Raw genomic sequence first — 23,884 nt, forward strand, 5'->3', positions numbered from 1 at the left:
GCAATAGTTTTTGGGACCCATCTTAGAAAAACCTTCTCCCACAATCCACAATGATTTCGCGATTTTCTTAAACAAATTGATATCCAAATCTGCACGAAGAGAAGAAAATACACAGGCCTGCTATGGCTCTGTAGCTGAGCCACCTCCACTGACTCATGCTGACAGAGGGGAGAAACACAGAGAAGAAAGAAAAAAAGGAGAGGGTGAAAATGTCCGTCGGAACGGCTGTCGACCGAAGCGGTGGAAAGTGCAAGGACGACCGACAACAAGTATAACGTCCTGCGGAAGATTAGCCCCAACGTCAAACAGCGGGAACTGCCAGTCTCAACCACGTAAGGCCAGGACCAGCCACCCTCCAACTCCTCTCGCGGTTATCTGTGTGGGAAGTTGCAGGCTGTCTTAGGGTGACCACTTACGGATGACCAGTTAGCAGTTTGTATGTAAACCAAAGCCACGAAATATTGCTACTAGAAAAAAGATGCTGATAAGGTTAAAAAATTCAGCTGTATAAGTAAATTAAGGCAGCGCGTGATACAAATAAAGGATGGAAAGAATGCATGTGCAATATTATGCAGACAATGCGGTGTAATCTGTCCCGCTTGTAGTGCTTTCCCGCTTGTAATGTAGGGCTTTCTGCGGTGTGTGTTCGGCTGCCCCATTGGAGCTAGCGCTATTTTACGCAACAAAAGCTTGCATTTAGGCTGCGCTTGCAGCCATTCCTAACATATATCTAATGAACATGTGGACGCAGGAGTTTCTAATCCTGCCAAGGCCTACGTTGGACATAAGTAGTTTTGTGCTGGTAGCCCTTCAAATTCACAAGGGACTTATTTTGGTTATAGGAGGGCACGCCCGCTTTCTCGTCCCAATAAAGTCGATGTGTGATCTCGAGCTGTTTTGCTTAGTTAGCCTATTTTGGGCTTGAAAAGAGATTGCCCAAATTCAGATCCCATTCATATCTACATATAAATAACCTGCAAGGGACCGAGTGGGGCAGCACGTGGGCATGGCCGCTTTTTTGCCCCACTAGAGCTGATGTTGCTCCCGAAGAGAGTTAATACGGGCAGGCCCATTTCAAAGCTATGGCTATGAGGGCTTACCCTCAAGCAGCTCGTAATTATGTTGGAAATGCCCTCAAATATCCTACACGGGATCCCTGTGGTCTCGATGCAGGAATGTGTTTTGCGTTAGCTCGAGCAACGTCGCTATGGGGACCCATTCGGCATAAACAGGGGCAAGCCCAGACTGGGCTTGCTCACTTTTGCCACATAGGGGACCGAAGCAGGTATTATGATGGTCGCCTCAGCCCTACTTTCCTGCATTGGACGTACTGGTGCCCTACATTCTCCGGTACTGAGTGGGGTCTACTGGAAGAAACGGCCGGCCAAGAAACCAAATGACATGTGCGCATCAAACGATCACAAGAGGACAAGTTTTGATTTAGCACAGTATTGCGAGGGTCTGTGATTGTCGTTGTCCTCAATAAACTGTCTTGAATGGAGACTTTCCAGTCCTTTTGCGTGTGTTTGGAACGCATATGTCATTTCAATCTATGGCTAACCATTTCCTCCAGTAAACCCAAATCGTAAGTCCAGGGCTGTTCCGTGTACTTCTCTTCTTGTTTGGTAGGTGTTTGGCAGGTTCAATATCTTTCTTGGCCAATGATTCCTGCAGGAATCATAATACACTGGCGGGCTTCACTGCCTTACACAAAAAGCGAAACCGAAACTGACACCTGGAATGAATTTCTCGAAGAGTCTAGTTAGCCTTCGCACCGCTAGAGGGGAGCACAGGTTCTACTCTTTGCAGTCAATGTGAAGTTCGCGGGCTTTTCACCAAGGCTGCTCAAGTGGATGTTTGCAAGAATTTCGTGCATCTATTCTGAGGGTAAGAGATATTTCTGAGCTTTCGAAAAAATTTGTCACGTTCTTTGTGCCTTTATTTACGCTTGCACTCACTTTTTGCTCGCTCAAAGGAGAAAGAGAGAGAGAGAAAACTTTTAATGAGCATATAATCCGTAAAAATTCGCAGGAACTGGGTGGTCGGTGCCCCTAGTCCAGGGCTCCGCTGGCAGCAGCTGACTTGCGTACTAGCTGGATAATCCAGGCTTGCTGGTCCAGGTTGTCGCTGGTCAGGGCCGCCTCCCACTGCTCGTGTGTCGGGTATGGCACTATTAACGTTGGGTCAGGTTTGTCCTGGCATTCCCAAGAGATGTGATAGAGTGTGGGGCTTGCACCGCACCAAGGACAGTAACTCGTGTATTTTGTTGGGCTTATCTTATTTAAAATTTGAAGATTAGGGAATGTGTTTGTTTGTATTTTTCTCCAATCTATAGCGTCCGAGGAAGGAAGTTGTTTGTGTGGTGGTGAGAAAATTCTTTCTAACCGTAGGTGTTCCAGCCTGTCGCCGTAGGGTCCTAGGAGACGGGTGAGGTAGGGATGGGGATCCGCCCGGTTTGTGAGAGCTCGGGCTAGATCATTCGCTACCTCATTTCCTTCTAGGCCTTCGTGTCCAGGTGTCCATGTAATTGTGTGCGTCTGGAAGATGGAACGTAATATTGCACACGCTCTTTTGTGAGGTTTTCCGGCCAGGTAGTCCCTGCAGGCTGATTGGGAGTCCGTCACTACGTGTGATGACTTCTTTTTTTTGTCTTGTGTTTTTATGGTGATGGCTATTGCCAGTGATTCCGCTTCCGCAGGATACTTGGCATAGATCGAAGCCTGAATAATTGGCCTCTTCTTGTGGTCAACTGCAGCTATTGTGAACTTGCCAGGTTCGCCGTAAGCCCCTATGTCCACGTAGACAACTTCCGCGTCTTAAGACAATTGTTTTTCCAATGATTTGACTCTGGCTTTCCTTCGATCCTTCTGTAACTCATGGTGCATGTGCTTGGGTATCGGGTTCACATAGATGTTGTTTCTTGTGGATGTCGGAATTTGTGATTTGATCTCAGAAGTTCTTAGTGCCTGCCATAGCCCTAGTTTTGACAGGATTTCCCTACCCGCCTGCGTTGTTGTTAGGCGTTGTTTCTGACTCTCTAGAACCGCTTCCTTGAGCTCCTCGAAGTTGTTGTGCACTCCGAGTGCCCAAAGACGTTCCGTTGATGTTGGCGGGAGGTTTAGAGCCGTTTTATAGGCTCCTCTTATGATAGTGTCAATGGCCCTTTTATCAGTGAATCTAATTTCGTGATATGGGAGCCCGTAGGTAATCCTGCTTACGACTAGGGCTTGTACAAGGCGGAGGGTGTCCTCCTCCCTCATCCCCTTCCGGTGCCAGGTCACCCTTCTGATCATTCTGGAAATTTGGTTGACTGTGGTTTTGAGTGTTTTGATTGTATAATCCACTCTCAAATTGCTTTGCAACCACAGCCCCAAAACTCTGATCTTGTCCTTCTCTTGAATTTTCTGGTCTCCTAGAGAGAGCTGAATTTCTCCTGGGGACTTGTAATTTCTTCTGTGCAGCCTGATGAGTTCGGATTTTTTCTGGGGAGCATTGAAGACCGCTCTCCCCGGCAAATTCCTCGACTAGGTCTATAGCGGCTTGCAAAGCTTCTTCTTTTTGCGCCAAGGATCCCTGAGTAGCCCAGATGGTGATGTCGTCCGCGTATAAAGTGAAGCCAATATCAGTGCGGGTGAACAGTTTTTTTGCTAAATTTATCATTGCTATGTTAAATAGCATTGGAGAGATTATAGAACCCTGCGGTGTGCCTTTGTTCGGCATGGGTACTTTTGGTGATCGGATCTCTCCAATTCCTATGGTGGCTGTGCGATCTGAGAGGAAAGCCTTCACGTATTTGAAAATTTTCTCCCCGCAGTTGATATTGTTTAATTCGTGCAATATGGTTTGGTGGCCAATGTTGTCGAATGCTCCTTTGAGATCTAGTGCCAGAATGAAATTTTCGCCTTTTCGGGGTATGGTGTGTATGACTTCTTCCCTAATCCGGAGGAAAGCATCTTGCGTGCAGAGTCCCTTGCGGAAGCCCAGCATGCAGGAAGGAAAGATGTTGTTTTCGTCGATGTAATTTTGGAGCCTTAGGTGGACTACTTTTTCATAGAGTTTTCCCAGTCAAGAAGTGAGGGAGATAGGACGGAGACTCTCCACAGCCGGTGGCTTTCCAGCCTTTGGTATGGTGATGATATCCGCGTGTCTCCAAGCTGATGTGACCTGTCCCTTCTCCCACAGTTCTTCGTTGATGTACTTCGTTAGGTCTTGCAGATGTTCGGTGCTTAAGTTCCTAATCATAGCGTAGGTGACTTTGTCTCCTCCAGGGGCAGTGTTTCTTGTAAATGTACGGGCGGCTGAGTAGACCTCCGCCAGTGTTATGGGGGAGTCAAGGGAGGGGTTTGGTTGACTCCGTGAAAGCTCCGGCTCCGTGAAAGCTCTCGAATGTTTTGATTCCTGCAGGAGTCATTGGCTCACAATGGTGGACCCAGTCACCTTTTATGGACGGTCGCAACCAAGGCACCTTTCGAAGTTCCGGGGGCGTAACATCGTAGACATCTTCGCTGCCGACACTACAGACGACGAGGATGGTGATCACCACCCTTCGGGATTCGAACTTGGTGAGCTGTCACCGCATGACGTTTCTGATTCGTCGGAATCGGACTTTGAAAGCGAAAGCTCAGAAAGTGAAGACGAGAGCAGCAAAACCGATGCTCCGTCAACCAATCGTCGCGGTAAAGCAAGCCAGTCAGCAAAGGGAAAAAAGGCTGCCACAAAAAACAAGTGAAGAGGACGTTTGTGTGGCAAAAAACATCCATGACGGATATTGACGTTCAGTGGAAAGGTTCTGTTCCCGATCCACCACCTGAAGTTATGACTCCTTTTCAATACTTCAGACAGTTCTTTGATTGTCAAATGTTTGACAACTTGGCAGAACAGACAAATTTGTACTCTGTCCAAAAAAGTGGCAAATCTATCAATACCGACGGCGACGAGATGGAGCAATTTGTAGGTATGCTTTTTCAAATGGGGGTGATCCCATTTCCCCAATACCATCTGTATTGGTCAGAAAAGCTCCAGTTTTCTCCTGTTTCTGAGACTATGTCCAGAAACAGATTCAAGCTTTTGAGACGATATTTTCACGTCGCCGACAACACGCAGATGTTGCCAAGAGACGATCCCAATTTTTACATTCTTTTCAAGTTGCGCCCATTTTTGGATGCTCTCCAGGAAAAATGCTTGGCAGTTCCCCGTGAGGAAGCACAGAGCGTGGATGAGCAAATTGCTCCATTCAAGGGAAGGTCAAGCTTGCGCCAGTACATGAAGAGCAAACCTCACAAATGGGGCTTCAAAATTTTTGTTCGGGCCGGAATTTCGTGGATCGTGCACCAGTTTGCAGTGTACGCTGGTGCGTACACGCTCAGCAAAAGCCAAGACTACAATTTAGGCTTCTCAGGGAATGTTGTCATGGCACTATGCGAAGGCCTCCCAAATGACCAGAACTTCAAGGTAACCTTCGACAACTGGTTCTGCTCAATTGAGCTAATCGAGGCACTCAAGAAAAAAGGAGTATACTCGTGCGGTACAATTCGCAGTAATCGCATGAGAGGCTGTGCACTGAAGAGCGAGAAGGACCTTCGTAAGGAAGGAAGAGGTGCTTTTGATCATCGAGTGAAAAGCACAGAGGACGTAGTAGCTCTGCGATGGCTTGACAATAAATCTGTTCAGCTCGCATCATCATATGTGGGAGTTGAGCCAAGAGATGAGGTGAAACGGTGGAGTGCTTCAGACAAAAAACACGTGTTGGACGGTCGGCCAGCAATCGGGAAGACGTACAATGAAACAATGGGAGGTGTCGACCTGGCAGACCAACTGATCGAGTACTACAGGATCCCAACAAGGTTCAACAAGTGGTATAAAAAAATGTTCGTGCACTCCCTCAACCTCATAGCAGTGAACTCGTGGCTTCTCTACAGGAGGCACGCAAATCAGCTTCAGATTTCAAAGCAGCTGACGTTGTTTTGATTTCGTCTTGGATGTCTCTGACGCGCTGCGGAAGTCAGGAAAGGTTTCAAAAAGAAAAAGGGGCAGGCCTGCAACAAGTCCAAGTGCACCCATGAAAAAATGTGGTCGACCAGCTAGCCCACGCCCATCAGCTGACATAAGGTACGACCAGATGGCTTACTGGCCACAGTTTGAAGACGTAAAGCAACGCTGCAAGCTCTGTGTTTCTTCATACACAAAGTGGAAGTGTACAAAATGTAATATAAGGCTCTGCCTCAGCAACACCAAAAACTACTTTGTGGAATTCCACAACAGCTAGAGGCGGTACAGGATGACCCTAACTGACCAATGACTCCTGGGGGAATCATAATGGTAATAGCCCGATATCAGCGAAGAGGTCAAGTTAGGATTTTTTTCTTTATTTTTCCTCGAGTTTGTAGTAAAAAAACAGTCTGAAAAAAATTTCTTGTGATTTGAAAATTTGGCCCTGAAAGGGTTTAAGCTTAAGGCAATGTTCACCGGAATCCGTAACTGGGCAACATATCGGCACTGCATAATAGAACTTTAGGACTGCGTAACGAAACTTTAAGAGAACTATACCATAGTTGTGTGCTTGGACACATTCCAAGCTTATGAAGGCTACCACAGGCAGAGCACAGCTACTGAGAGTGGGTGGGATACACTTGGGGCGAGCCTACTGTGGCGATAAACGAGAGATTCTGAATTCTCTTCCCATTGAGAATGTCTTCGGTTAGAATCTGCTAAGCTGGAATCTTTTCCAGGGACGCCAAAGATCCAGGATCATCAGATGCCTTGCAATTTTCTCGTTTGCGAAGGAAAGTGCATTTTTGCCGCTAAAATCCTGAGACATCTGAAAAGGTTCAAAACTTAGCATCTCCACTTCTAAAATGTGCGGTCGTCTCCACTCCAGCTCATATTATCAGCTTGCAAACCTTTGAATTCAGAATTAAGGACAAGTATACAGAAGGATAAAATGTGTCTTACCAGTAATAAAATAAACAAATTGGAACAAATAGTTTGAAATTCGTACATGACGAACAAACCTCACAAATGGGGCTTCAAAATGTTTGTTCGGGCCGGAAAATGTGCGGTCGTCTCCACTCCAGCTCATATTATCAGCTTGCAAACCTTTGAATTGAGAATTAAGGACAAGTATACAGAAAGATAAAATGTGTCTTACCAGTAATAAAATAAACATTCTTGGAACAAATAGTTTGAAATTCGTAGAAAGCAAACCATGGATTTCACTACAGCGTCTGTATTCTCTCCTAACAGCTCCTAATGGTGCATTTGTGCATGGTTGTTTTCGAAGGAAGAAAACATTATGAAGCCTGTTTCGAGATTCCCTGTCTTGCGTCCTAAAATGATTTCCTGATTATACGGTGTTATATAATTAGGTAGAGCGCATTGTGCTAATCAGGTTGCTTCCTCTTTCATTGTCTAGCTCCCGTGTAGCGTTAGGTTTTGTTTTGACAGCATTCTTCTTTCCTAATCGGAAGGAAACAAAACGTATGCCACTCTCGAGACAATAGTTTTCTGCGGTTTGTAACATTTAACCTGTTATGACAAATGTCTGCACTAACATTAAAATTTTGTGCAATTATCGCAAAAAGTATTACAGAAATACAAGAACCACTAAACGTACTACGAAACTTCTGAAGAGCATTTTATTTTGCAATACTACAAAATTGTTTGCCGTATTATTAAGCGGTTCTGTAGTAATTTTCTGCTATGTATATACCGAGTAAAATATGCCCCGCATATTGTTTCCGTCGGTCTCACAATTTGTCTATGTTATGTCGAGTGTATTCCCTGGTCGGCACATGTCTTCCATCCCATGTTTTGTTTCGTCTCTTTGAATAGCTTTAAATGGGGCCGAAACATGACTTGACAAAATGAGAGAAATCTTAAAAAAATAGCTGACACGTTAGTTAAAATTTGCGGAACTTTACCAGACGCTGCACTTCACGGGATCCATGTGGTCCTAGGGTACTATAAAGCGTACTAAACAATTTCTCGCGAAAACATCTCTTTTTAAAACAACTCTATTATATAGTTTGTTGTATTACTGACGCGGGTTTGCCACCTTTATCGGCAGGGCTTATGCAGATTATGATACGACTTATATCTAAACTTTCAGGTCATCTACTTCGCAAACTGGGTGTTCACTTCTTCACTGCTGGCTCTCAGTTCACTGTAATAGACTGTCTTCCTTCAACCTCTACTACTGTAGTTCCGGAGTTCTGCGGTGGTGTCTCTGGCCCACTTCTTTTTTGTTTTCATTGAAGGCCTTCGCTTCAAAATCGTATCCACCATCCACCTCTTCGCCGGCGATTGCTTTATTTACAGGCGTATAATTGATAAGATAATGAAGATGTCCTCCTAAATGATCTGAATCGTGTTGAAAACTGGCTCACTTTGTAGGTGTTGAAAGTTAATATCAGGAAGTACAATTATGTGCAAATTTCACGCAAGCACTCGAGGGTAACGGACCCGTAGAATTCATTTTTCTGAACAGTTATAGCAAAGAAATTCTTACGGTTACATTGGCGTTACTACCATTAGCAAACGCACTTGCTCAAAGATATCACAAAACCAAATTCCGTAGCTTCGCGTACTCTTGCTTTCCTCACAAGGTCACTCGCTCTCCACTTCGCCTTCCAACATACGAAAACTGGCATATTAAACGTTTGTTCGCAATAAGCTTAATTATTCATCCGTGATTTGGAATCCTCATCAGTCCTACCCAATTAGCATGCTTGAATCCGCTCAGAATTATGGAGCACGCTTCATATTGTTAACTTACAACTTTCATTTCAGCGTAAGCACCATCAAATCATCACTTGGCCTCACCCCTTTAGTTCTTCTCAGACGCAAAATCTCGTTTCATAACTGTTTGCTTCATAAGATTATTTAAATTTATCTTATCTCCACAGTTTCCTTATAATTATTTCCTTTTGTACTGCACACCATCTGTTTAATTCTAATAGAACTCAAGGATTTCATGGTTCCACTAATGCTTTTAATAAGTCATTCTTCCCAAGAAAGGTAATTTATTGAGAAGAAAAGTGAAAATATCGGGTGGCGGTAAATGACCCTGCCGCGTGTACTTCTTCCCGACAGCAATTGAAGAATGAAACCTGCTGCCTGATGCAATTGCTAAGCAGTCTGACTCTGCTATGTTTAAGCAGATGTTGAGCTGTATTCTGGACTGCTTGCTTATTTTGCTTGAAATCACGTTCCTGTATTTGTCTTTTGTACTGACCCTTACGCTGTGTTTACTGTGTACTCGCTCTGCTGCTCGAGCCTCTCCCCTAGCGAGTGTATATTGATAAGCGTTGTTCAGGAATATCGCTTTATTTGCTTCTTTTTCTCTTTTGTGACATTTTGTTATAGCATACTTTTCGCCTATTACCTTGTTTTGTGGTTAATACCCGACTGGGGTCCCTAAGAAAAAATATTTGATGATGATGATGATAATGATATGCCGAGATACTTGTTGTCAACGGGGATCAGACCCTTTTTTAGTTATGTCGGGTGTCTGGCCTAGCCGACATTATACTTGCCTTCTGTTTTGTTTCCATTCCCGTCATAGTCCGTAAATAAGAGTGAGATGTAAAATGAGCAAAGCTGTGAAATCTTCAAGCTTTACCGCCACAAAAGCGGCTGTTATAATTGCACAACTTTACCAAAAACTGCACTTGTGCACTGGGTTCATGCGGTCACCCGGTTTACAGGAGAACGCATCAGCGAACTGGGGCATATTTCGCAAGGCTACAATACAGCGTGACCGGCGGTGCCAGTAACTGCCATTCACTTCACGCTGAGTTCCTGGAACTGTAGTGCACCACTTGAGGCAGTGCGAAACAAAGAACGCTTGCTCGCTGGTGAGCCCAACATATGGCACGGTCACCCAGCGCTCAGCATCCGGAAGACTCTGGTAGGCGGCGTAAGACAACTGGAGGCCCGTAAAGTCGACGAATCCTTCCGTGTCAGTCATCTTGCTCAGACTTCTATCCCTTGACTCGGATTCCGCCTGCACACGCAGAGTAAATACTGCGAGCACCGACAGCGAGAATATGTGACTGGGTAGTTGTTTGTAGCAAAAGCTACACTGGACTATCATTCGAGTATCCCGCGGTGGCTGGGAGAGGCCAGCTTTGAACATGGGCCGTTACCGCGGCAACCTGAGAGGAGGAGCAGGTGCGGCGCGCGCTTCGCTGTCACTGTTGCTAAAGTCTCTGGAGTGAGTGAGTGAGTGAAAACTTTATTGGATATTTCAAGGGTTTCGCGGTTGTGAATTCTCCGTCGTTTTCTCTGGCGCTGGCGACTTGAAGGAAAACCTTTCCAGGTGCTTTAGCCATGACCTCGCTCCCGCTACACTATCGGAGTTGCGCGTGATGTCAGGCGGATGAGCAGTTTCGCGCATGCTCCTGTACCATGGTAACCAGGGAGACGCCACAGGTGCACCGCGGAGTCCGACGCCGTTTCTAAGCACGCCGCTCTATTACCCGAACCGCGCATCGCATATGCAGGATTGCGTATAAAAGGTGTAGGTTTAATCGGCGGCTGCATCACGTTTGACATGGATGCAGAGGAGAGTCAGCCGCTGCCTAACGGCGGAACAGACAAGAGAAAAATAATTATTCCGACCTTGAGGTTGTCGCTTGGCACTTCCCTACTAAAAAAAAAAACCACAACAAGCTTATCGAGCGAAACGTACCTCTCGCGACGTATATCGTGGCATAGCCTGGTTACCGGGAAGAAATCAGCTTTCAACCTGCGTTACCAGCTGAAAGCGGCAACGCAATGACTTCTGGCTCCTGTATAATAATACTCCCATTTAAAAACTGAGCTTGCGAATCTCTGTTAAAACTAGTGTAGAATATAAATCAAGTTTTTAATGAGCGCGAGTACAGACTACATGGAAGAGTTGCGTGGGGTGCTAAGCTTGGAGAGTAAACGCGACAGATTCTTGAACACCGGCGCTAAATTCTGCGTTTTTTGACAGTTTTGTTGAAGTCGGTTTTTGGAAAGGATGCGCAGTATATGCCTCCCTTCTCGCTGTACGCCTACACTTAAAATTAAGTGCAAATAACTAGAGGTATATTTCACGTCGTTTCGAATCTCCATCACAAACTGTCCTCCAACTTTAGTACTAGTCTCCTCAGGGAACTAAACGGCACGACTTCACACTTAACCGTGCATAGAGAGTGGTTGCGTCATAGGTTTGACATGAAGTAATGGGCAAATTGTTAAGTTTGTCAACGAGAGTTGAGGGGTACAGCGCCTACACTTATAATTAGGTGCACATAACTAGAGGTATATTTCACGTCGTTTCGAATCTCCATCACAAACTGTCCTCCAACTTTAGTACTAGTCTCCTCAGGGAACTAAACGGCACGACTTCACACTTAACCGTGCATAGAGAGTGGTTGCGTCATAAGTTTGACATGAAGTAATGGGCAAATTGTTAAATTTGTCAACGAGAGTCGAGGGGTACAGCGCCTACACTTATAATTAGGTGCACATAACTAGAGGTATATTTCACGTCGTTTCGAATCTCCATCACAAACTGTCCTCCAACTTTAGTACTAGTCTCCTCAGGGAACTAAACGGCACGACTTCACACTTAACCGTGCATAAAGAGTGGTTGCGTCATAAGTTTGACATGAAGTAATGGACAAATTGTTAAGTTCGTCAACGAGAGTTGAGGGGTACAGCGACAGCATTTGGGCCCGGGCAGCGCATAACCTCTAGTGTAATAACGTCCGTTAGTTCAGGCGCCGAACTCCTGACACGAAGTAGGCAAATTGTGGTCGCCTGCCTCTAGGCTTACTAACAAGGATAGCGCAATCATTAAAGTGGGCGCCTATATCATGGCTTAGCCTAATGGTGGTTAGTATCATTGTCAAGAACATTCATTGTGGATGTGGAGGGGCAGTGGCAGATAGTTTGATCCTTTTACTGGTGACGAGGGCTGCACACATGAAGGCTAACTCGGGTGATGTAACGGGCGGCAGATGAATGGTATTCCTCGCCCTGGTGACCTTCTAGGCGATTAAAGTGATATTAATGGCACTTTTAATAGACCGATAAAAAGAACATGTGCACCATTTAACACATCACATCTTTTGGGCTTATTGATGGAAATGCGTGTGTCTTTCAGCGTATACCTTCTCTACATTTTCATAAGCATTTCAAAGACACACACTATAACACAATACAGTAGGACGAGAATAAAATTCAGCAGACACTTAGGGCTACTTGTAATAACGCGAAAGAAATATAGTTCCGCGGTTGAAGCCCTTTCGCGTGATATCTTCGGCATGTAGCAAGGATCTTTCTACTGATGTACTCGGTGCGTCTAGGACGCGCGCTCCACAACGCAATTTTTCACAGAGGAACTTGAGGCTACTGGCGCCGCTCAGTATTGCTGCAGAAGATCAATGACAGCGCTCGCTCCCTGACTCCCTGATTAGGGATCTCTTTCCGATGAGTGTGCACTTGGCGCAAGTTTGCTCTCTGTATGGCGAAACTGTTTATCATTTCAGTGATTTTATTGCTGTTTCCTCGCTTCGAAGCTCGTGCGGCCTCTTCCAAGTCTGCTTCAGGCAGCTGTGTGCAAGGTTAGACTGATGACGTATTTTGCGCCCCACGATGCCGACTATAGCCGTCTGGAGTACCCGGGTTTGAACCCGACCTCGGCGGCTGCGTTTCCATGGAGGCGAAACGAAGAGGCGTCCGTGTGCTGTGCGATGTCAGTGCATGTTAAAGATCCCCATTTGGTCGAAATTACTCCGCAGCCCTCCACTATGGTTCCTCTTTCACCATTTCCACTTTCACTGCCACCTTCCTCCCTTCCCTTACGGCGCGGTTGAGGTGTACACAGCAAACAAGTGAGACAGTTACCGCGCTTTTCCCTTCCTATAAACCAATCAATTAGTTTAGTCATAATGGGGTTTGAAAGAATTTCGCCTTAAATGTTATGCTTTTATTTCACCCCTTTAATGCCCATAGGACTGACCGTCAACTTGGTGACAGGTTTCCCGATGGTTACCTTATTTCGCCTGTATTTTATTCGAACGAAACCGTGGTTGTGTGAAGATTACTTTGCATGCCAGTAATAATAATAATCATAAAATTTGGAGGACGCTTAAGCTTCGCCTTCAAGAGTGGAACGTGATAGCGTTATTGCACCTCGTTCGCACCGCCCACTCATTCGCTCGGTATGCTCTTGAGTCACACAAAGACATAGTTTGCCCCGCGTCGGACTTTGCACTCACGAATCACGCGGTGAGCGCCGAGCAACGCAGCGTTCGGCGCGGCAACGAAACGTGCGCCTGAGCAAGCGGAACGAACCAAAGAACTCGGTGTCTCGGAGGGAGAAAGCCGGGCAGCGACGCGCCATGAAGGCGGACGCGATCATGGGGCTGACGCTTTGATGGGATCGTCCTCTATCTCGCTTGGGAGCACCACGCAGAAGCATGATTCCTCGGAAGCAGCTCGGCACACATCGCAGGGGACGCTTTCCCAGCAGATGCGCTACGGCGCAGCGATCACGTCAGAGGCGTCCGGCATCAGACGCTGCACCTAGCAATCGCGCTGTGAGCGGAACGAGGAGCCGCGTCGCCTAAACACCACTGTTCGAGTGACGCACGCTGGATGTTGGAAGGGGAGAGAGCGAGAAAACTTATTAAACGCAAGGGTATTGGGGCATCCTCGCACCGGTACCCGCGCGGCCCGAAGGGGAGAAGCGGGTGAGCGAAGATAGTGATATAAACAAAAGGAAAGACGCTTGATTCTACAACCCGTGAGGGTGCACGGTGAAATGTCAAGGGCGAGTGGCGCGCCACGTGTCGGGGCAGTGCCGCACATTGCGAAAGAGGGGTTCTTCTGTGTTTGCCGCAAGATGGCTCTGCATGTGCGCAGAGCGCAGAAGAAATGTAGCGGAAACGTACTTCGCTACTCGTGTAACTGCGACTTCTTAAGTAACATGCTCATAATTACCGATATACACCGCCGTATAACGTTCTACGGTACGTTTCTAAGGCAACACCGCATTCACTTGAAGCGCTTTTGTACCGCTTTCAAGCGTCGAGCTCGTGGCTGAGTGGTAGCGCCTCCGTCTCACACTCCGGAGACCCTGGTTCGATTCCCACCCAGCCTATCTTGGAAGTTGCTTTTTATCCTTATTAGCCAATGCCGCCGATGCCGACGACACCGCCTTTTCTGCGACACGAGCTCCTTAACGCTACCGCGTTAATAATATTAGCAATATTAATCGGTTCAAATTGATGGAAAGGCGCAGTATCACACTTCTTTCTGTGGACACCTGATCCACGCTGTAAAGCAAGGGAGGAAAGTGGGAGAGGAAGAGGGAAGAGAGAAAGGGTAGCCATAGTGGAGGGATACGGAGTAATTTCGACCACCTGTGGATATTTAACGTGCGCTGCCATCGCACAGCATGCGGACGTTGTCTTCGTTTCAGCGCTTTTTTTTTTTACATTCAGTGTTAAAAAGCGCTCTTTTCATTCTTTATTCACCTGAGCAAATCTAGAATGCTGTAATCAATGTCTGGGCATGGTTTTTACCCGCCATGCCCCAAGAAGAATCGCACATTCTCAGAATTGCCATTCTTTTATCTCTTCGGTTTCAAAATTCTTGGCTGAAAAAACTACAGCTGCGACCTCAGAAGGATGGAACGCAAAAGCCGTTAAAAGGGAGACCATTTTATTTAGAGCTAGAATTATTTTTTCAGCAGGGCGATCTATCTATTGCCAGTAACCATTTCATGTTTACATATCCAAGTCGAAAAAAACTACAAACTGTGCCAACAATACGACAAAATATTCTGTAGTTCTGTCGTAACCATCATATTTTAACGCGGTAGCGTTAAGCAGCTCGTGTCGCAGAAAAGCCGGTGTCGTCGGCGGCGTTGGCCGTGAGCGATAAATCCCGGCATGCACTTCATAAATAAAAAGCAACTTCCAAGATGGGCAGGGTGTGTGAGACGGAGACGCTACCACTCAGCCACGAGTTCGATGCTTGAAAGCGGTACAAAAGCGCTTCTAGTGAATGCGGTGTTGCCTTAGAAACGTGCCGTAGAACGTTATACTGCGGTGTATATCGGTAATTATGAGCATGTTACTTACAGAAGTCGCAGTTACACGAGTAGCGAAGTACGTTTCCACTACATTTCTTCTGCGCTCTGCGCACATGCAGAGCCATCTTGCGGCAAACACAGAAGAACCCCTCCTCGCAATGTGCGGCGCTGCACCGACACGTGGCGCGCCACTCGCCCCTGACGTTTCGCCGTGCACCCTCACGGGTTGTAGAATCAAGCGTCTTTCCTTTCTTTAGATCACTATCTTCGCTCACCCGCTTCTCCCCTTCGGGCCGCGCGGGTACCGGTGCGAGGATGCCCCAATACCCTTGCGTTTAATAAGTTTTCTCGCTCTCTCCCCTTCCAATATCCAGCGTGCGTCACTCGAACAGTGGTGTTTAGGCGACGCGGCTCCTCTTTCCGCTCACAGCGCGATTGCTAGGTGCAGCGTCTGATGCCGGACGACTCTGATGTGATCGCTGCGCCATAGCGCTTCTGCTGGGAAAGCGTCCCCTGCGATGTGTGCCGAGCTGCTTCTGAGGAATCATGCTTCTGCGTGGTGCTCAGAAGTGTTGAGTATGAAAACTATGTCTTTGTGTGACTCAAGAGCATACCGAGCGAATGAGTGGGCGGTGCGAACGAGGTTCAATAACGCTATCGCGTTCCACTCTTGAAGGCGAAGCTTAAGCGGCCTCCAATTTTTTTCTGTAGTTCTGTAGTACTTTTCTGTAGTTCTGTAGTTTTTCTGTAGTATATTTCTGTTGTCTGTAGTTCTGTAGCACTTTTCGGTTGTAACTACAGACATTTATGATGTTACTACTGAATGTTTTGTTGTCACAAAAGGTTTCCCGTCAAAACCGCACAGAAAATCTCTCGTAACATCAGAAAATATTCTGTAGTTTTTTCCGACTGGGATATGCTCTGTACTACGACATAGGTAGTAATTTATCATTTTTCAACTTTGATGCTGAATATCCTACGAACAGGGCAACCACAATAGCAAACACAGCAAAACACAGCTCCATGCTCTTTCATCTTTGCTAATGTTACGCACTGAGCGATGTTTGCGAGCCCATCCACTCTAATCAGCCTTCGTGTGACACGACCGTTGTAGTGCTGGCTACGTCTTCAAACATACTCAAGTCGGTTCAAAGCTCAGCGGCCAGGAGAGAATAGAGAGATGAAAAATAAATAAAAGAAGACGGAAGAACGCAGAAAAAAAGAAAAAAACCCGAGCCGCCATCGAGTAGAGTTATAGGTTACCTGTCCCGCTGACTATTTCAATTACGCCGTTTCATGTTTAGTTTTTTTAATCGCTGTTGCCACAACCTCAATTTGCAACTAAATCCTCCTCATTGTTCTGCATTACACATCATCATGATGGTCTACTTAAATGTCCCAGTACTGTAACGTTTTCACTGAAAACGCCGCAGTCGAGAAAAAAGCTTAATGCACTATCAAAATGAAATACAATATTTCGTTCAGTCGTTAAAGCGAATTTTTCTGCAGTTCTATAGTATTTTTTGTAGTGCTGTATTTTTTCAGTAATAGATTTTTGTTATTTTAACTTCTGCAGCACTTTATGCTGTAACTCCAAAAAATTTTTATGTTACTATAATACGTTCTGTTGACATAACAGTGTTCGTGTCAAAAACCGCACAGACATTCTGTCATAACAAAATAAAATTATCAGAAATTTTCTCCGCAGGGACCCGCTTTGAATTTCTGCTCGTCAGGTGTTCAAGCTGGTGCCTCACCTGCAGGTACGAAGATCGGAGGCACAGCACCTTTGATGTGTACATCTGCGCTGCCCTGGTGTCTTCGAGGCTGGTTTCCGCTTGGATGACTTCAACGCCAAAGGCGTGCATGATTTCGTGACCGATGATCTGTAAACGTCATTAAGAGTGCACAAAGTCAAGTGCTTATTCGATAAACGAAACGAAACATAATTCACCATTTAAGGCGCCGGGCAAAAAATAAATGAACACATTTAAAAGATACAGGCATAATGCTAAGGTGTTTCATTTTGGGCGCAGAAGTAAAAAAATGTTGGTGTCAAAAAGACAATGTCTTGGCGCACACTTTCTGAGAATAGGGATACTGAAAATATCGTCAGCGAGCGGTTCACATGACATCGTTATAAGTAATATCAATGGAAACTTAGGAGCACTGCAAAATCTGCATTGGAGTAACGCGAAAGCACGAATGCTGCTGCTGGTTGCTTACGGTTGCTTCTAGTTACTTAATTTACTTTTTGTTTAACCATTTGAAGTCTTTGGCACTTCAAATTGCGCGCAATCTCTTCCTATGTCCTTTTTCGGCTCTAGTTGTGGTTGCATGGCGTCACATCCTCTAGGCCACAACAATTCCTTGTTTATTCATTTCTGTCAGGTACTTTAAAATATCGCGTAAATTCCTTCCTATGCCTTTTTCGGCTCTACTTACGATTGCGTGACGTCAGATCCTCGACGTCCCATCCACTACGGAACCCCTTTCTCTCTTTCCACCTTCACTTCCACCTTCTTTCTCTTACCGCGTGGTTCAGGTGTTCCCAGAATGTGTGTGACAGATACTGCGCATTTCCTTTCATGTGAGCCAGTCATTTTAGATAATAATCTAATTAATATTATAGACAAATATAGACAACTGCTGCGGACATGATTATGCGGACACGTTCTGCGGACAGAAATCTGTGAACATAGAGAAGTAATGTTTTCCCAATTAAAAAAGCAGTCTTTCAGAAAAAAAAAAGATCTGCGAGAGGGGCCGGCGATGGAGAGGGGACGTAGTAGGCGTCAGCCCCCTGAGGTGCAGAGGACCTGTGTGAACTAAAGCTGCGCCTGCATATATATATATATATATATATATATATATATATATATATATATATATATATATATATGTATATATATATATATATATATATATAAACATGATGTCACACAACTTTCGCGATTATCTATTTTATAACGACAGTTTCGGACGGTGGACCGTCTTTCTTCAAGGTAGAATCGTTATCGCGCCCCGTTCGCACCGTCTACTCATTTGTTTGTCGAGCTTTCCAGTGACACAAAGACGTAGTTGACATGATACAACACTCGTTAACTTGTCCAAAGCTTGACTGTTTGGCAACTGTTAATAATAATAATAATAGTTGGTTCACAGGAAGGGAAAGGCGCAGTATCTGTCACACTTGCTCTGTGGACACCTGAACCGCGCCGTAAGGGAAGAGGGTGGGAGTGAAAGTGGACAGAGAGAAGGGGGAGCCGTAGTGGGGGTCTACGGAGTAATTTCGACCACCTGCGGATCTTTACCGTGCGCTGACATCGCACAGCACACGGAACGCCACTTCGTTTTGCCTCCACTGAAACGCAGCCGCCGTGGTCGGGTTCGAACCCGGGAACTCCGGCACAGTAGTCGGGCGTCTTACCACTGCACCACCCCGGCGGGGCTTGGCAATTGTTCTGAAACGTGATTCTGGGACCTAGAAGCGCTGCCAGCCACCTTGCCGGAACGCGCGGGCCTCAAGTTGCAGTCGTAGTTTGTCGGCAACATCGTTGCCGATCCGAGCCGGCACAATGAAGATCTCGGAGCCCATGCTCTGTGTATCTGTACGTGCGCCTCACACATGATGGCGCTAGGTGCACGCCAAGCGAGGAGGAAGTAGAGCGGAAAAGTAATTTGCCACTCGCTAAACTGCGTGTTCTTTAATTCTGTAATTTACATGCTCATAATTATGATTATACGCCACAATAAGCGACATTTCTGAGACAACACCGCAATCAATAGACGCGCCTTTGTCCATTTCAAACCACCTGGGATTTTTCGGTCACGGCTAACGCCGGACGACGCGGGACAGCGGCCATCGACGACGACACCGACTTTTCTGCGACACGGGGCCCTTCAACGCTACCGCGTTAAAACATAAGGCTTTATTAAAGTTTCGACTGGGGACCAGTATTCGTCTGAGCAGCACATTGTTGTTGTTGCGACTGAAGGAAGGGAAAAAAATGCACCGGCCTGCTACTGGCTCTGTAGCTGAGCCGCCTCCGCTGCTTTGTTTTATGTGCTGTACTGCTGTGCGTTTTCAAAAAAAAAAAATTTGTTTTTGTATACGATTGTTTATTATTCAATATGTCACATTTTGCTTCTTTCTTAATTGCACGATTGTTTTGTTATGAGTTTGCTCAGTAATGGAATGCGTTGTATTTTTTATTATTTTTATAGTTATTTTGCAAGTTGTCATCTGCATGACGACGTATGCTTTTCTACTGTATCCCTGCTACAAAAATGCGCTCAACGGGTAGTGTAGGTACACCATGTATAAATAAATAAATAAATGAAAGAAACCTAAAATTACTGACGCCATTTTTCGTGACCTCAACCTGCGGTCGGCATTTCTTCTCCGTTGACACGCAAGCTTGAATTTAGACTCTTTAATTAAGCGCGATGTGCACCTCTGTGTCTAGAGAGATGCATGCGTTCGAATTTCTTACCCGTCATCATACATATTTTTGTAATCGGGGATCGATTGAATATTCTGCCTACACTTCCCTTTACGTCTTCCCCGCGAGAAATCTCCACATGAGCACAAACGGTAATAAAGGTAATATCTCATGACTTCAACAGTTTCTCCGGTTTACAAACAGCCAGGACAGTCTTTCCCACATAGCTAGTTGGTGGTCAGCTGGTTTTCGTCTCTAATAGCCTCTCTGCCATTTACAACGCAGCTAGCCTAGTCTGTCGTGGAGGAAGCGCTAAAGGGCTTCCGAGGTTTCGAAGAATTAGATTCTTAGACTTTTCACTATGACTTTTCAGCATTGCCTTATACCCCGGTCAAGCGTGCAAGTTAAAGTGCACTTCCGCGGAGTGCACTTCGCAGCTTAAAAGAGACTTTACGCTACGCAGTGCTAAACGGGAAAGCGAAGTGCACTCGCATATAAGCACTCGTTGGTACGAAACTAGCAACTGAAAAACATGTTCTAAAAAAGAAATTGGACCTCCAAGTGCGAAGTTCAAGGAACTGCTTCTTAAAGTAGTAAAACATTTAAAAAATGTTTAAAATTTGGCACCGGGCCATGATTCATAGACCCCTTATCAACGAACACCATCAACCGCCCCCTAACTGAAAATGGCGTAGCCGCAGTGGCGCACCACTCATAATGTGGAAGTTGCGTACGCGGTTACATCACGTTTCTGTTATTCGATATTTTGCCCGTCGCTGTTATAAAACATTTCATGAAATGAAAATATGTACAAAACACATAAAATCAACTTGTATACATATCTTATTACATCATACATTTGTGACGAAGAAATGTCTGCCGGCGAGGCTACGCGCTCAGCCCGAGAAGTCTGTTTTGTGAACGCACTCCGACCTGAGTGCACACTAAGTGCAGTTATATTACGCTGTTTAGCAGCGGTAGAGTGCACTTTTCGTAAGTGACACTCGCCGTAAGTGCACTTTTTTGCGCGCTTGACAGGGGTATTACATATACTGTAGGCACTCATTAATATTTTGTGCGCAATGGTTCAGCTCACCATTGAACTTTTTCCATTGTGTGATCTGCTCACCAGATTTGAACGACAGCGATACCACACACGTGTCACCAAACGTACCTGTCCTATGGCACCGTAGTTGAACGCGGCTGGGGCACCGGGGACGAACACCGGCGGCTGCAGAATTCCGGCCAGGACCTCGATGAGTCCCGTACTTCTATAGTAGAAGGAGTTAACTTCGGCTGTGTCGAAGTTCACGCTGAAATTATTCTTGAATGTGTTCACCGTCATCAGACGCCGCGCTGCCAGGTAAGAATCGGTGAAGCTCTCGCCAATGTCTGGTATCTCCGCTGCACTCACATTAACAATAAAAGTGCCAGCCCTTCAGATACGGACTACGAACCGAAGTATTTCCGAGAATATTAAAAACGGCACACACAAGGATGGCCTGAACGTTAGGGACGGAGTAAAAACAACCACTTTCTGATCAACGCAAAGGAGTGGCGTCGGCACAGCGCGTTCAATCACCCGCAGATTTCGCAATAATTGACTGTTGTCATCGCGCTATAAACACGCCCAGTGCTGGTTGAGGTCATTTTCAAACAAGGTCATACATCGGTAATGAAAGATTATAACGCGCCGTCTATCCTGTTCATGGTACATAAGCATTTCAATTTTTTTGCATGCTGGAGACCATTATTCAATTCGCTATCACTGCTCACTTCGAACGCGCACATAACGCACTCTTCAGGCAGCATTGTGAAGCATACATATCTAGTGGGCAAACAGGTGCATTGCCAGCAAGTCAACCGCACCATGGGGCTCTACCTGCCAATTTTCACTCCTTCTGAAGGTGTACAACGCGCTTCAAGTAGTAGTCACCAGTCCTCAGTTTCAACCTGGAGAAAACTGCACAGTGTGGCGTGAATGCTGACCTCTGGCGTGAAGGTAGAGACTTACAATTAATAACCCCTGCAATGCCTCACGTGCTTCTATTGACCAATATCCTAAGGAAGGATTTCAAACAATTAGTCACCTCTTTACGGTTGTAAGTAATAGGCCTAGTATTTTCTTCCAACCAACGAATGGCGGAAGCCAACAGCGCAGACAGGGTCACTGTCATCATAACGTACAGTCTTTGTCAAAAGTGTATAGCCAGGAGTTCTGCTTGTGAGCCACTTCTTGCGGCCTGTAATGCACTTCTAGATTTCGGTATCTCTTGATGGTAAGAAACGTTTTTGTTCTAGCCTCTCCAATGGGAAGAACAACTTCCACTAATCCTAAATGAGCGCCACTACACGGCTCCGAAGAAGGCCCGGGGGCTCTATACTTCTGACAAAAGCTGTACATCCGTCTCGCCAGCCTCTATCGGATTCCTGAAAGAGCACTCTCCTTGATATTCCGGAATTTAACACAGATCGGTGCTAAAACATTGGCTGGGGTTAAACTCCGTCATAACTGATTATTATGTCCAAAAGAACGCTATGCATGGTGTGGCATGCGCTAAGCATTAAGGTTACGCCACTTCGTTTGGCAGAGTGTCAACCGCAAGGGACAAGGAAAAATAATTGCTCCTATACAGTGACTTAGCACCTCATGCTCCACGGCTAGACTTCGGCCCTTAGTATCGTATCGTGCACGGGTAGCTAAGGCTTAGATTAAGCGTCACTTTTGCTACAGCAACACGCGAGACCCAAGCCATTTATAGCTCGCCACTAACGATCGTGTGAGTGCTTTAACACGAAAATAACGGAATATTTTGCTTGACAAAAAACACGTCAGCATGTATTACTGTGGTCTAAGTACAGTTTCTGAGAATGGTTTATGACTATCCTGTGCGTAGTTGTAATTTAAATTAGGCAGTGAGTCTAATGAATATGGTGCAACAGCAAAGAAATAAAAGCTTGTTTTTGAGCTAACCATTGACATATACGTTCTTATCGGGTTTCATTCAAGTGCCAGCCTACAGCGCCCACAGCCGGCCGATAGCATGACGTGTTTTCCTTTGTGTATTCAGATATTGGAAAGCAAATGTCACTTCAACACTTACGTTAGAGTGAAATGAGTTATATGAGGATGCAATAAAGCGGTAGCCGTTGTGTAACCTCGTGACCCTTTAGTCCTGCCAGTGTCACTCGTTCTTGTCGTAAACTTATGAATCGTTCACCAAGAACAGGGTGCCAGTGTTTATTGGGAATTAGTCGCATACCGAATCTTAATGAGTTCAAAATCTGTGCTGAAGTTTTCTGACACATTCCGTGAAACGATGATGCATGAACGATATACATTTGCTAACTGCTGATTGGGTTGTGAAAACCACTTGTTATGGCCCCCGACAGCAGTCCATCCATACTGTCAGTGGGCTGTCCCAAGGAGCCGAATCAAATCAGGCTAAGGTCTGTTGAAGTATGCGGCTTTATCTGTGGCTCTTCTGCTTTCTCAAGCCTATCTTACAACGCCTATTCGAAAGACTAGGTTTAGTGCAAACCAGATAAACAATATCCAGTTCTACTTTTCTGTTTTCAATGGCCGAAAGCGGGAATTGAGGTAGACAGCTATCTGAACATAAAGCTGGTTCTACTGAGCTCGTTAGTAGACTCACTTTATGGAGGTTTTAGTTACTTGATGAGTCTAACAATTCTAGAAAAGTTCGTTCACATCTAGAAACAGGGCAATAATGACTCAGGGGAGGCAGGCATAACACCAATGCAATCGACACATCGGCCCTTCGACACTCACAGAAGTAGTCTTCAAGCAACGACTCGGAGCCAACTGATTCCGGGTAGACCAGGAGAAACTTCTCCTGCAAGGCTTTCTCGTACATCATGCACAACAATTTGCCTTGGATCCAATCGGTTTCAGTGAGTTTCTTCATCAGGGTTTGCATCAAATTCGCAATCAGCTGACTAACGGAAGCCAGCACGGAGGGCGACAGATCTGTAGAATAGCAGGGACATCGACAGAACGAAAAAAATATGTCAGGCGTCATTCAGAAATGATGGTGTAAGCGGGAGCAGACTGGCGCCTTCATCAAAAGATGTTTTAGGAATTTTCATAAATACCATGTGCCTTATTTCCCACTCCAGATTTCCTTATAGTAACGAGAATGTTACTGCAATATACAGAGGTAAACGAAAAACAAGCAATCAGCAAATAGTTAAAGTAAATTGAGGACGCTGTATCCTAGTGAACAGTGCGTTTAGGAAGTGTAGATATTTATCTGAGTTGGCTGATGGACTTGCTTGGCATAAAAATAACTAGACACCAGATAGCTTGTGTGGCATTTGAAGTTCTATACCAATGTGTAACTCC

At 45.6% G+C, this 23,884-nt stretch overlaps 1 protein-coding gene across 1 annotated transcript; it reads right to left on the reverse strand.

The window, feature by feature from the left end:
- Nucleotides 1-9,652: 9,652 nt before the first annotated feature.
- LOC146181086 (neprilysin-1-like) lies at nucleotides 9,653-23,396 on the reverse strand. Its single transcript, XM_084575704.1, has 4 exons — nucleotides 23,312-23,396; nucleotides 20,693-20,922; nucleotides 16,831-16,959; nucleotides 9,653-10,003 (listed from the first exon to the last, which is right to left on the reverse strand). Exons 1-4 carry the CDS (start codon nucleotides 23,394-23,396, stop codon nucleotides 9,653-9,655), a joined length of 795 nt encoding a protein of 264 aa, XP_084431830.1.
- Between the last annotated feature and the right edge of the window lie 488 nt (nucleotides 23,397-23,884).

This window comes from Amblyomma maculatum, chromosome 8 (genome assembly GCF_055883805.1).
Source record: "Amblyomma maculatum isolate TAMU_Amacu chromosome 8, ASM5588380v1, whole genome shotgun sequence".
In the NCBI taxonomy this organism is placed as follows: domain Eukaryota; kingdom Metazoa; phylum Arthropoda; class Arachnida; order Ixodida; family Ixodidae; genus Amblyomma; species Amblyomma maculatum.